The 13,862-nt window shown below is 39.7% G+C and overlaps 1 protein-coding gene across 1 annotated transcript; it reads left to right on the top strand.

The window, feature by feature from the left end:
• The first annotated feature begins 305 nt into the window (after positions 1-305).
• Positions 306-12,270, top strand: LOC129488785 (cytochrome c 2-like). Its single transcript, XM_055291317.1, is given in 3 exon segments — positions 306-474; positions 11,780-11,847; positions 12,142-12,270. Coding segments are annotated over 3 exon segments (366 nt in total).
• The last annotated feature ends 1,592 nt before the right edge of the window (positions 12,271-13,862 follow it).

Below are 13,862 nucleotides of genomic sequence, written 5' to 3'. Positions count from 1 at the left end.
AATTCTTTGAAGGCTGAAGTAAAGCCCATTTGATACCAATAGCAGTTTCTGAAGTAGCTGTGGCTAGAAACTTAAAATAAGCCTAATTAATGAGATGATTGTCTTTATGAAATTGGATGCTATAATATATCTGTGTTTTTGAGCACTCATGCATTAAAGCTTGCATGCTTTAAAGGATATGTTTTTGTTTAACATCATCAGCATTCACTTCAGCCAAAATGATGGAATTCTTTTTTCTCCCCAGCTTTGAAAATCTAATATATATTTTTTTGGTTTGTGGTTTTAATGTTCCATTGCAGAGCAACATGGGAGATGCTGAAGCAGGCAAGAAGACCTTTATTCAAAAATGTGCTCAGTGCCACACAGTGGAAAAAGGTGAAAAACACAAGACTGGTCCAAATCTCTGGGGCCTCTTTGGCTGAAAAACAGGACAAGCACCAGGATTTTCTTATACAGAGGCAAACAAAAACAAAGGTAAAAACTAGCAGTTGTGGGAGAGAACCAGATACATTGTAGGAAAGAATAAAGCATATGATTTGGCATTATAATAATTTCCTAATTTGCAGTGTTAAAAATGGACCACGCTTTCTATATTACCGAAATATGGATTTATATCATAAGACCTGCATTTGGATAACTGATCATCCTTTTAATCAGAAGAATTAAGAATCTTGTATGGCATAGGTTTTTGCCTATACAGGGTATTTGATTTTAGGTAATACATTTTTCTTGAAAAAGTATAAGCTAGATTTTTAAAAAATCATATTTTAGTGGTATAATGGCAGTAGTGATTCTATTTGTAGTATTGATTTTAGCAGAGTGGTAGGAATATTACATAGTTTGAAGAGTATATTCAGCATGTTTTTTTGTTTGTGGGAAGAGGGTAAAGTGAGACAGTATCTTAGAGTTAAGATCGAAGTGGTTGGAAAAAACTACACTATCTTTGCAAAGCAATTTGTCATTCCTGGATATTATAATCATATGGAGATATATGTGTGTGTGTATATATATATAATCTCTGGGAATGGAGATTATAATATGATAATCTTGTTAAATATATATATGGTTATATATATATATATATCAGCTTTTTTGAGATTATATATATACATCAGCTTTTTTCAAAATAGGGTATAACTCTATTTGAAACTTTTCTTGGGGCCTAGCATATCTTATAGGTTGGCATTTCAAGTCACTACTATTTGGAAAGGATTTTATTTTATTTTTTATTTCTTTTTATTATTTTTATTGAAGTGATAGTTATATAACATAATTAGCCGTTTTAAAATGTACAATTCCGTAGCGTTTAGTGCATTCATAATGCTGTAAAATCACCGCCTTTCCCTATTTTCAAAACTTTTTTATCACTCCAGAACACCTGCATCCATTAAGTAATCACTCTGCATTCCCCCTTAACCCTATTCCCTGGCAACCACTAATCTGCATTCTGTCTCTTTGGATTTGCCTATTGGATCATATAAAAGGATTCATATAATATGTGACCCTTTGTGTCTGACTTCTTTCACTTAGCATAATGTTTTCAAGGCCCATCTAAATTGTGGCATGTATCAGTACTTCATTCCTTTTCCCCCATTGGAAATGTTTAACAACAACAACAACAACCACAAAATTGCAACAAACAACCCAGAATACAACAGGTGGTACTGAGAAACTAAGTCTAATAATTTTTTATGGCAATCAACACTTCCTGTGATGGTTTTCATTCCTTTTTATGGGTGAAATTCTAGTTATGGCCTCTAGCTACATAATTCCAATCTCTGACTTTGTTATTACATGACCCCTGTGCATCTCTGTCTTTACGTGACCATTTTCTCATAAGGACACCAATCATATTGGATTAAGGGCTCATCCTACACCAATATGACCTCATCTCAATTAATCACATCTGCAATGACTCTATTTCTAGACAAACTCATATTCTGAGTTACCAGGGGTTAGGACCTCAACGTATCTTTATTTGGGGGAGACTCATAATAAAGGACTACTTTTACATATAAAATAAATACATAATTGGCCAAACATGGTGGCACACATATGTAATCCCAACACTTTGGGAGGCTGAGGTGGGAGGATTACTTGAGGCCAGGAGGATTACTTGGTCTGTAAGACCAGCCTGGGCAATGTAGTAAGACCCTGTCTCTACAAAAAATAAGTTAGCTGATGGCTGGGCGTGGTGGCTTATGCCTGTAATCCCTTTACTTTGGGAAGCCAAGGCGGGTGGATCACCTGAGGTCAGGAGTTCAAGACCAGCTTGGCCAGTATGGTGAAATCCCATCTCTAAAAAAACAAAACAAAACAAAAAAAACACTTAGACCAGGCGTGGTGGCTCACGCCTGTAATCCCAGCACTTTGGGAGGCCGAGGTGGGCAGATCACGAGGTCAGGAGTTCAAGACCAGCCTGGCCAACATAGTGAAACCCCGTCTCTACTAAAAATACAAAAATTAGCCAGGCATGGTGGTGCGTGCTTGCAGTCCCAGCTACTTGGGAGGCTGAGGCAGGAGAATCGCTTGAACCCAGGAGGCAGAGGTTGTGATGAGCCGAGATCACGCCATTGCACTCCAGCTGGGGCAACAGAGCAAGACTTTGTCTCAAAAAAAAAAGTTAGACAGATGTGGTGGTATATTCCTCTAGTCCTAGTTACTCAGGAGGCTGATACAGGAGGATGCCTTGAGCCCAGGAGGTTAAGGCTGCAGTGACCCATGATCTCACAGCTGCATTTCGGCCTGGGTGACAGAGTGAGACCCTGTCTCAAAAAAAAAAAAAAAAAAAAAGAAATTAAGTAAATAAATTTATAAATACATAATTGATAAAGTACTTATACTAAAAGTACATTGAATAAAATTTAATATTTGTCAAGTCAGTAGTATTTTATCATCTTTTAAAATATCAGCATATTTATTATTAACACAATATCATTGTATTTGGGATGTGCAAAAATGGTGGTAATAGGTACTGGTAATAATTTGGTCTTTGTCCTGGGTTCCTGGCAAGGAACCTCTAAAACCTTGGAATTTCTAGAGTGATAGGAGTATGTTTGTTATTATAGTTGGCCCCTGGGACCAAGACCTGAGTTTATGTTAATAAGATGAATCGCAGTGAACTCCCAGATAGTTTCAGGATGGGTGCTGACCAAACTGCAAGGACCAATCAGGTGATTACATAATTAAGGCTTTGAGCTAGATGAGTAAGTCTGACCTCTGGGAACAGAAAGGGAGTTGGAGGTTGAGTTCAGTCACATGGCCAGTGATTCACACAATCATGCCTGTGTAATGAAGCCCCAATTAAAAACTTTAGACACTTTCAGCTGGAACTCTGGTTGAGCTTCCTAGTTGGTGAACACATCCATGTGTTGGGAGAGTGATGAGACCTGATTCCACAGATAAATGACTCAGAAGCTTGTCATTTGGGACCCTCCCAGCTGTCACCCTATGGGTCTCTTCCCCTGACTAGTCCTGATTTGTATCCTTTATAATACAACTATAATTGTAAATATAGTTCTTTCCTGATTTCTGTGAGTTGTTCTAGTAATAAATTATTGAAGTCGATGAGGTTGTGGGAACCCCCAAATTTGTAGCCAGTTAGTTGGAAGTTTGGGTGGCTTGGGGGCCCCTGAGCTTGCAGCTGGTGTCTGAAGCAAGGGGCTGTGGAGTCTGCGCTTACTCTGGGCAGGTAGTATTAAACTTGCATTGCAGTTATTGCAATAGGATTCTCAGTTGATAGACTACTGAATAGATCAGTTTTTAACTCATCTTCATTCTTAGCATTTATATAGCTTTTTAATTTTTAAAGTAGTATTTCTGTATAGAGTCATTTTATTATTATTATCCTGTTATAAGCACAATTTTTGAACTTCTAATTTGTAGAGCAGTCTTAAGCCAATGTTGTTCCTCTAACTGCCAGTAGTTTGAGGAATTTATTCCTTAATAGCATTGATTTGAAATAATATTAAAATTTATACCAAATATGCCTTTTATTACATAGATTGTTGCCAATGGTTGAAAGCTGTATAAGGCTTGATTTTAATATTATTTAAGAATTAGAAATAAAATTTCCCTAAATCAGATTATTTAAGTAATATTTGTGACTAATTTGACGGTATAATATTATTATTTGTTAGTTCTGCTGATGAAATAATAACAATAAGTAGCTTACTATGTTAATTGCACTAGGATTTTAAAATAAGTTTACTTAAAACTAAACAAGGATTTAAAAAATATGTTAGCACAGCTTGGCTAAAAACAGACTTCAATAACTAAGAAGAACCAGGAAGTCGGTAGTTCAGTGTTAATAAAAATTGTGCTGCACTGTCAACCATATTTTATTTTTTTGTGTAGACCTTTCTGTTGCAAATAATTATACTATTTTTATTTTCAGAAGAATACAGAAATTCTCAATTTTAAAGATTCTTCGTCCCATATGTCTTGTATGGAATAGAGTTTTACAAAACTCATGATTATAGCAATAATCTTATGTGGTTTTTTAAATTGTAGCAAAATATATATAACATAAAATTTACCATTTTAACCATCTTAACTTACAATTCTGTGTCATTTTAAGCACATTCACATTGTTTTGCAACCATCACCACCCTCCATTTCCAGAACATTTTCATTTTCTCAAACTGAAACTCTGTACCCATTGAATAGCCCCTGGCAACTGACATTCTGCTTTGTGTCTGTGAATTTGACTGCCCTAGGTACCTAATACAAGTGGAATCAAATCATACAGTATTGGTCCTTTTGTGAGTGGCTTATTTCACTTAGCGTAATGTCTTCAAGGTTCATTTATGTTGTAACGTGTTGAAATTTCTATCTTTTTAAAGACTGAATAATATTCTATGTAGATAGCATTTTGTTTATCTATTTATCCATTGATGGAGACTTGGGTTGCTTCCACCTTTTTGCTCTTGTGACTAATGCTACTATGCACATGGGTGTACAAATATCTGTCGAGTCTGTGTTTTCATTCCTTTGGGTATATACCCAGAAGTGGAATTGCTGAATCCCATGATAATTCTATGTCTAATTTTTTGAGGAACAGCCATATCATTTTCCACAGTGGTTGCACCATTTTATGTTTCCACAATTCCATTGTGAATTAGAATACACAAGGGTTCCAATTTCTCCAACTTCTCACCAACACTTATTTTCTGTTTTTGTGATAACAGCCATCCTAATGGGTTTGAAGTGCTATCTCATGTGGTTTTGGTTTTCATTTCCCTAATGATTGGTGATGTTGAGCCATATATATTGTGTTTTTCTTTCTTCATCAATTTTTTTTTTTTTTTTGAGATGGAGTCTCACTCACTCTGTCACCCAGGCTGGAGTACAGTGTTGTGATCTCGGCTCACTGCAACCTCTGCGTCCCAGGTTCAAGCTATTTTCCTGCCTCAGCCTCTGGAGTAGCTGGGATTACAGGCGTGTGCCACCACATGCGGCTAATTTTTTTTGCTGTCGTTGTATTTTTAGTAGAGATGGGGTTTCACCATGTTGGCCAGGCTGATCTTGAACTCCTGGCCTAGATGATCTGCCAGCCTCGGCCACCCAAAGTGCTGGGATTTCAGGCGTGAGCCACTGTGCCTGGCCGTACTGTATTTTTAAAAACATCAGTAAATGGATAAAATTTTTCTTTTGAGAATAATGTCTTTATAGTGCATTGAAGTGCCACTTGCATTTTTGGGCAATGATAATTGAAGTGGGTTTTAGAACAAATTGTTTGAATTAATTCATGATTTTTCCAGGATTCTATGCTAATAAATGGTGGAACTAGGATACAAACCCTCGTTTTCTTGGGCCTTTAAAGAAATCGTATCATGAGATTAGCATATTAGCTAAACTATCTTATTAGAGATTTAAGTCTTTATCTTTTGCTTATTGTCATGTCAAATTTTGTTAGTGGATGCAGTAGGAACACATCGAATCATAAATGTATTAAGAACTTCAAAAATATTTTGAAATGCTTACATTATACAAAAATCCAAATAGTTCAAAAGAAATATTTACCATTATGCGTGGTAAGGAAATTATGTATGTTCACTTTTCCTACATTCTCCTATTGCTGTCCCTCTACCAACTAAATTTATTTGGCAATATTATTCTTTTTGATAATTTTAATAGTCATATTTATACTTTAAAGAATATCCATGTGCGTCTACAATTAGATTGATCTACATTAAGCAACATCTGCTTATCCTCCACTATGAAGGATGAGAAAGCCAAAATATTTATACAACCTCCCATTTTTCATAGTCTCCAACTCTTACCACTTAAGTATGTTGTTATTTCTACTCTGATATGCCATATGTCATTTACACCCCATGTAACCATAATTACCACAGTTGTTTTTAATGTTTGCTCTACATTTAAATAGTACCAGTGAGTGTTCCCAGATTTTACCATATTATCTTCATTTATCTTTTGGTTAGTGGATGGTTTTCTATTCATTATAACAATAAGAAAGTATTACCAGAACTATATTGTCCCAGTTTTTGGATGTTTAAAAACAGTTGGGGATTGTTATTACACTTGAATGATAATTTGGTTGTAAAATTATTGGGAGACATTTTAGTTGCTCAGGATTTTATATGCTTTATGTTGAATTATTGTTTGGAGAAATATGAAACCAGCCTGATGGCTTTCCATTATGAGTTACTTGGTTTTTTATTTTATTTTTTCCCCCTATGTTTCAGTAAAAGTCTTATTGAGAGTTAGCAAATTTGCTAGGCTATAACTAGGCCTTGATTGATCAATTTCAGTATCTCCTGGGATATGTTGTATTCTTCCAATTGATAGATTCAGTGCCTTTAGTTTTGAAAGTTTTCTTGAATTATATGTTGTAATAGTTTTACTCTATTTCATTTGTTTTTTAAAAATCTTACTTGGGCCACTGGTTGTGCAGATCTTGTATCTCCTTTGTCTGAGTATCTTCTGTATCTGTCATTTGACCTTAGAGCTGATAGCTAGAGTGATCATTTAAAACTATTTTTTCCATTTCATTTTTATCAGTATTTTGAAGTCTGATTGTGCTAGCAGCAGCATTGTCCCTTTTTGCTGTCATTTATATGTTTCTGTTTTATCATTTTCTACTAGCATCTTTGTAGCTCTGTGATATGGTTTGGCTCTGTGTCCCCATCCAAATCTCATCTCGAATTATAATCCCCATAATCCTCACATGTCGAGGGAGGGACCTGGTGGGAGGTGATTGGGTCATGGGGGTGGTTTCCCCCATGCTGTTCTTGTTATAGTCATTGAGTTCTCATGAGATCTGATGGTTTTATGAGTGTTTGAAGTTCCTCCTTCACACTTCTCTCTCCTGCCACCTTGTGAAGAAGGTACCTTGCTTCCCCTTCATCTTTCTCCATGTTTATAAGTTTCCTGAGGCCTCCAAGCCATGTGGAACTGTGAGTCAGTTAAACCTCTTTCCTTTATAAATTACCTAGTCTCGGGTATTTCTTTATAGCAGTGTGAATGGACTAGCATAGTAAATTGGTACCAGGGGTTTGGGGCACTGCTGTAAAGATACTTAAAAATGTGTAAGAGATGGCTGAGCATGGTGGCTCACACCTGTAATCCCGGCACTTTGGGAGGCCAAGGCAGGTGGATCACGAGGTCAGGAGATCAAGACCATCCTGGCTAACATGGTGAAACCCCGTTTCTACTAAAAATACAAAAAAATTAGTCGGGTGTGGTGGCATGCACCTGTAGTCCCAGCTACTCAGGAGGCTGAGGCAAGATAATTGCTTGAACCCTGGAGGCGGAGGTTGCAATGAGTTTAGATTGCACCACTGCACTACAGTCTAGGTGACAGAGCAAGACTCTGTCTTAAAAAAAAAACAACAAAATGTGCCACTCCAGTTTCAACTATGGCTAACTGGGTAATGGGCAGATGTTGGAACAATTTGGAGGGCTCAGAAGACAGGAAGATGCGGGAAAGTTGGGAGCTTCCTAGAAACTTGTTGAATGGTTTTGACCAAAATGCTGACAGTGATGTGGACAATGAAGTTCAGGCTGAGGTGGTCTCAGATGAAAATAAGGAACTTATCGGGAACCACAGTAAAGGTCACTCCTGCTATGCGTTAGTGAAGAGACTGGCAGCATTTTGCCCCTGCCCTAGAGATCTATGGGACTTCGAACTTGAGAGAGATGATTTAGGGTATCTGGTAGAAGACATTTCTAAGCAGCAAAGCGTTCAAGAGGTAACAGAGCATAAAAGTTTGGAAAATTTGCAGCCCAACCATGTGGTAGAAAAGAAAAACGTGGACCAGGCGCGGTGGCTCAGGTCTGTAATCCCAGCACTTTGGGAGGCCAAGGCGGGCGGATCATGAGGTCAGGAGATCGAGACCATCCTGGCTAACACAGTGAAACCCTGTCTCTAGTAAAAATACAAAAAAAAAAAAAAAAAATTAGCTGGGCTTGGTGTGGTGGGTGCCTGTACTCCCAGCTACTCTGGAGGCTGAGTCAAGAGAATGGTGTGAACCCGGGAGGCGGAGCTTGCAGTGAGCTGAGATCACACCACTGCACTCCAGCCTGGGCAACAGAGCGAGACTCCATCTCAAAAAAAAAAAAAGAAAAGAAAAACCTGTTTTCTGGGGAGAAATTCAAGCTGGCTGCAGAAATTTCTGTAAGTAACAAGGAGTTAATTGCCAAGACAATGTTAAGCACCAAGACAATGGGGAAAATGTCTCCAGGGCATGTCAGAAACCTTCAAGGCAGCTCCTCCAATTGCAGGCCTGAGACCTAGAAGGGAAAAATGGTTTTGTGGACCAAGCCCAGGGCCCCACTGCTGCTCTGTGCTCTGTGCATCCTTGGGATTTGGTGCCCTGCTTCCTAGCCACTCCAGTTCCAACTATGGCTAAAAGGGGCCAAGGTACAGCTCAGGCCGTTGCTTCAGAGGGCGCAAGCCCCAAGCCTGGAAAGCTTCTATGTGGTGTGGGGCCTGCAGGTACACAGAAGTCAAGAATTGAGGTTTGGGAACCTCTGCCTAGATTTCACAGGATGTATAGAAACACCTGGATGTCCAGGCAGAAGTCTGCTATAGAGGCAGAGCCTTCATGGAGAACCTCTGCTAGGGCAGTGTGAAAGGGAAATGTGGGGTTGGAGCCCCATCACAGAGTCCCCACTGGGGCATTGCCTAATGGAGCTATGAGAAGGGGGCCACCGTTCTCCAGACCCCAGAATGGTAGATCCACCAACAGCTTGCATGTGTGCCTGTTTTGCCACAGACACTCAATGCCAACCTGTGAAAGCAGCCAGGAGCAGGGCTGTACCCTGCAAAGCCACAGGGGTGGAGCTGCCCAAGACCATGGGAACCCACCTCGTGCATCAGCATGACCCAGATGTGAGACATGAAGTCAAAGGAGATCATTTTGGAGCTTTAAGATTTGACTGCCCTGCTGGATTTCGGACTTGCATGGGGCCTGTAGCCCCTTTGTTTTGGCCAATTTCTCCCATTTGGAATGGGTGTATGCACCCATTGCTTGTATCCCCATTATATCTAGGAAGTAAATAACTTGCTTTAGATTTTACAGGCTCATAGGAGGAAGGGACTTACCTTATCTCAGGTGAGACTTTTGACTATGGACTTTTGAGTTAATGCTGAAATGAATTGAGGCTTTGGGGGACTGTTGAGAAGGCATGGTTGGTTTTGCAACGTAAAAATGATGTTAGATTTGGAAGGGGTCAGGGGTGGAATGATATGGTTTGGCTCTGTGTCCCCACCTAAATCTCATCTCGAATTGCAATCCCCATAACCTCCACATGTGGAGGGAGGGACCTGGTAGGAGGTGACTGGCTCATGGGGGCAGTTTCCCCCGTGCTGTTCTCATGATAGTGAGTTCTCACAATATCTGATGGTTTTATAAGTGTTTGGAAATTCCTCCTTTTCATGCTTCTCTCTGCTGCTGCCTTGTGAAGAAGGTGCTTTTTTCCTCTTCACCTTCCACCATCATGGTAAGTTTCTTGAGGCCTTCTCAGCTATGTGGAATTGTGAGACAATTAAACCTCTTTCCTTTATAAATTACCCAGTCTTGGGTATTTCTTTACAGCAGTGTGAAAATAGACTAGAACACTCTACTTTGAGCCCTTAATTCGTAAAGGCCTTTTTTGAATCCATGGAAATATGGCTATGATTTTCATCTGCCTATTTATTAATACATAATTTCTGATGTGTATTTTTCATTTAACATTTCGTTTTTGTTTTTTGAGACAGGCTCTCACTTTGTTGCCCAGGCTGGAGTGCAGTGGTGCAATCTCAGCTCATTGCAGCCTTGACATCCTGGACTCAATTGATCATCCCACTTCAGCCTCCGGAGTAGCTGGGACCCCAGACGTGCACCACCATGCCCGGCCATTTTTTTTTCTATTTTTTGTAGAGATGGGGTTTCACCACATCACCAAGGCTGGTCTTGAACTCCTGAGCTCAAGCGATCCACCTGCCTCAGGCTCCCTAAGTGCTGGGATTGCAGGTGTGAGCCACCATGCCTGGCCTAACTTTTGTTTTTCATATTCCTTTCTGCTGTGTGTATATATGTGGTGTGTGTGTGTGTGTGTGTGTGTGTGTGTGTACTGTGTGTATTGTGTGTATTTTCAGTACTTTCTTGTGCTGGTTATTTTTGATTATTACCCATCTTCTGATGAAGATAATCTTTTTGGACTAGTTATTTGCAGAAGGAAAATAAGGATGATGGTCTGAGTTTTCCAGTTAGTTTTGATGTCTTCCTTACCCATAGTTATATTAGAGATAACATATGCCTGAGCGTGTGTGGGTTTATGTTTTGGTGGGGCTGTTATTTGGCTCTTTACTTCAGCTGGCGAAGACTGGCAGGCCTGGGGTTATGTTACCTTTGCAGTTTCTCTTGTACCTTATAAGTTAGAGTGCTTCTTTCAAAGAGGACGTATTTATGTTTTCTTCATTCATCCTGGCTCCCATAGTCCTCCATGGTGTCAAACTGAATTTAAGAAGACTTTCATGGCCAGCTGATATATCCTATTCTTTTTGAGCTAAACAAAGGCTTATGCCTTTGCCTTTCAGAGTGTGTCACATACTTCGGAGAGATGCTTAGTGAAAGGTGTCATTTCACTCTGGTCTAGGTTTCATGTCCTTGGTAGGCTTCTAATTATAACAATTGTAACAGGTGCTTCCTCAAAGGTTTTATCAAAAGTGAAGGTAGCATTTCTGTTTCTCTTTCTCCATGTTCTTTTTGACTGGTTTTAGAAAGAAAAGAAAGGAACCTTTCTCTGTTGTCTTAAAACTGGATTTTTGAAATCATGGATTTTGATGGAGATCTGGATAGAGGCAGCTTGGTAAAATAGGTAGAAAAAACATGGAAATATGAGTTAGTAGTCATAAATTCTTGACTCTAGGTAGCTTTGTAATCTTAGGAAAAGCTTTGGACCATCATTTACTAATCTGCAAAATTAGAGATTGGATTACATGATCTCTAAGACCTTTTCTAGAAGGAACTCACTGTGATTCTTGGAGGATGAGGAACTGCTTAAGCATAACACGTCTTTGGTGGTAGTTCATTGGTTTACCACAGAAGATCCTAAACAGTATGCGACTATTGGATTTCTACAGAGAAGCCAAGGAGTGGAGACAAATTTTGGAAATTTCTTTTAGGTCAGAATCTATAAGTCTCAGTTAAAATAGCCTCCCTACTGAGTCCAAGATTAATCTTTTGTTCACATATGTAGGTCAGATCAGAAAGTGAGCCCTACAAATGTAACTACACAAACTTAAAACTTACCTTCACCTTTGTAGGTATTGTATGGGGAGAAGAGACTCTGATGGAATATTTGGAGAACCCAAAGAAATATATCCCTGGGACTGTACGTGGTGGCTCATGCCTGTAATCCCAGCACCTTGGAGGCCGAGGAGGGCGGATCACCTGAGGTTAGGAGTTCAAGACCAGCCTGGTTAACATGGTGAAACCCCATCTCTACTAAAAATACAAAAAATTGCTAGGCGTGTTGGTGCGTGCCTGTAATCCCAGCTACTTGGGAGGCTGAGGCAGGAGAATGGCTTGAACCTGGGAGGCGGAGGTTGCAGTGAGCCAAGATTGCGCCATTGCACTCCAGCTTGGGCAACAAGAGCAAAACTCCGTCTCAAAAAAAAAAAGAAAGAAATATATCCCTGGAACTAAAATGATCTTTTCTGGTCTTAAAAAGAAGAGTGAGAGAGAAGATCTTATTCAATATTTGAAATGGGCAACATCTTCACTTCGGAAATACGTTATAAGCCAAAATTTCTAATTTCAAAAATTGCACGTTTGGAGAAGTCATATTTGATCTTTTTTGATCAGCTTGTAAGTTTAACATTTTAAAATAAAGGTTGATATTTTTTATTGTGTGTGATCTACTCATCAGGAGCCCTTCAGATTCTGAACTCTCTTTTGTTGGCATGCTAAGGGAGGGGATAGGTCAGGATGGAGGAGGAGAAGGAAGGAAACTAAAATCTGTTGTGGTTCAATAGTCTCTACATGCACAAAATAGTTTATAAGTCTAACAACCACTATTGATGATGGCTTCCACATACTTATTTCTCTGTAATTTAAATGTAAATATGGAAGACATTAGCTTTAATTTTCATTAAGTTGTGCTTGGTTATGTGTTTGCTTTTCATTATAAACAATACTTAAAGCAACTTTTTTTTTTTTTTTTTTTTTTTTTTTTTTTTTTTTTTTGAGACGGAGTCTTGCTCTTTCGCCCAGGCTGGAGTGCAGTGGGGCAATCTCGGCTCACTGCAAGCTCCGCGTCCCGGGTTCACGCCATTCTCCTGCCTCAGCCTCTCCGAGTAGCTGGGACTACAGGCGCCCGCCACCACGCCCGGCTAATTTTTTGTATTTTTTAGTAGAGACGGGGTTTCACCGTGGTCTCGATCTCCTGACCTTGTGATCCGCCCGCCTCGGCCTCCCAAAGTGCTGGGATTACAAGCGTGAGCCACCGCGCCCGGCCTAAAGCAACTTTTTAAAAAGTAGGGAAAATAAGGTCACTTGGTGATCTTACCTTAGGAATGTTTTTGGGAAAAAAGAGCAAATTGTTGACCTTGGGTGACTTAAAATAAAAGAGAGAAGGAGAAAAGCATGTCCAATGTTGTTAAATATTTGTATCATATAACATGTAGTCTTCTTGCATTAAGATACTCTGCTATTCCTGAGTAATATGAAGCTAAATTTGCAGGGAAGGATAGCAGGGACACTGAGAGAGAGGGAGAAAAAAACCCTAAAACCTTCATCATAAATGTGGAAAGAGCCCCCCGCCCCACCCCCTTACAGCAAATATAAGAGACACATGGTGGGGCAGGTCTACAGCAGGGCCTGGGTGGAAGGGAACAGTGGCTTTGTGTAGTGTGAGGCAGCCCCTGAAGCAGCTGTGCAGTCCTGCAGGTATTCTATCACCCAAATGATATGGCCCAATGCAAGAAGGAGAAGCTGAGTCTATACCAAAGGGTATAGTGGGTAGTGGACTAGGTCAGGAATCATTCTGGGTGAGGATAAGACATCTGTTACCTCATTTACACTTCACAACAATGGCCCTGTGATGTGGGTTTTACCTTCTGTGTTGACACCTAGAGAGATCTGGCACCAGAACCAAAACTTGGATCTTCTGCTCCAATTCCTTGTGGCTTCTCACCATTATCATAGGGATAATATATTAGCTAGTTAAGATATTAGTGGGCTAGGTGCAGTGGCTCACGCCTGTAATCCCAGCACTTTGGGAGGCCGAGGTGCACAGATCGCTTGAGCCCAGGAATTGGAGACCAGCCTGGTCAACATGGTGAAACCCTATCTCTACAAAAAATACAAAAATTAGCTGTCCATAGTGGTATGTGCCTGTAGTCCAAG

This window comes from Symphalangus syndactylus, chromosome 8, assembly GCF_028878055.3.
Source record: "Symphalangus syndactylus isolate Jambi chromosome 8, NHGRI_mSymSyn1-v2.1_pri, whole genome shotgun sequence".
Lineage (NCBI taxonomy): Eukaryota > Metazoa > Chordata > Mammalia > Primates > Hylobatidae > Symphalangus > Symphalangus syndactylus.
Note: the sequence above shows the minus strand (reverse complement) of the source record. Positions and strands in the feature narration are given on the sequence as shown.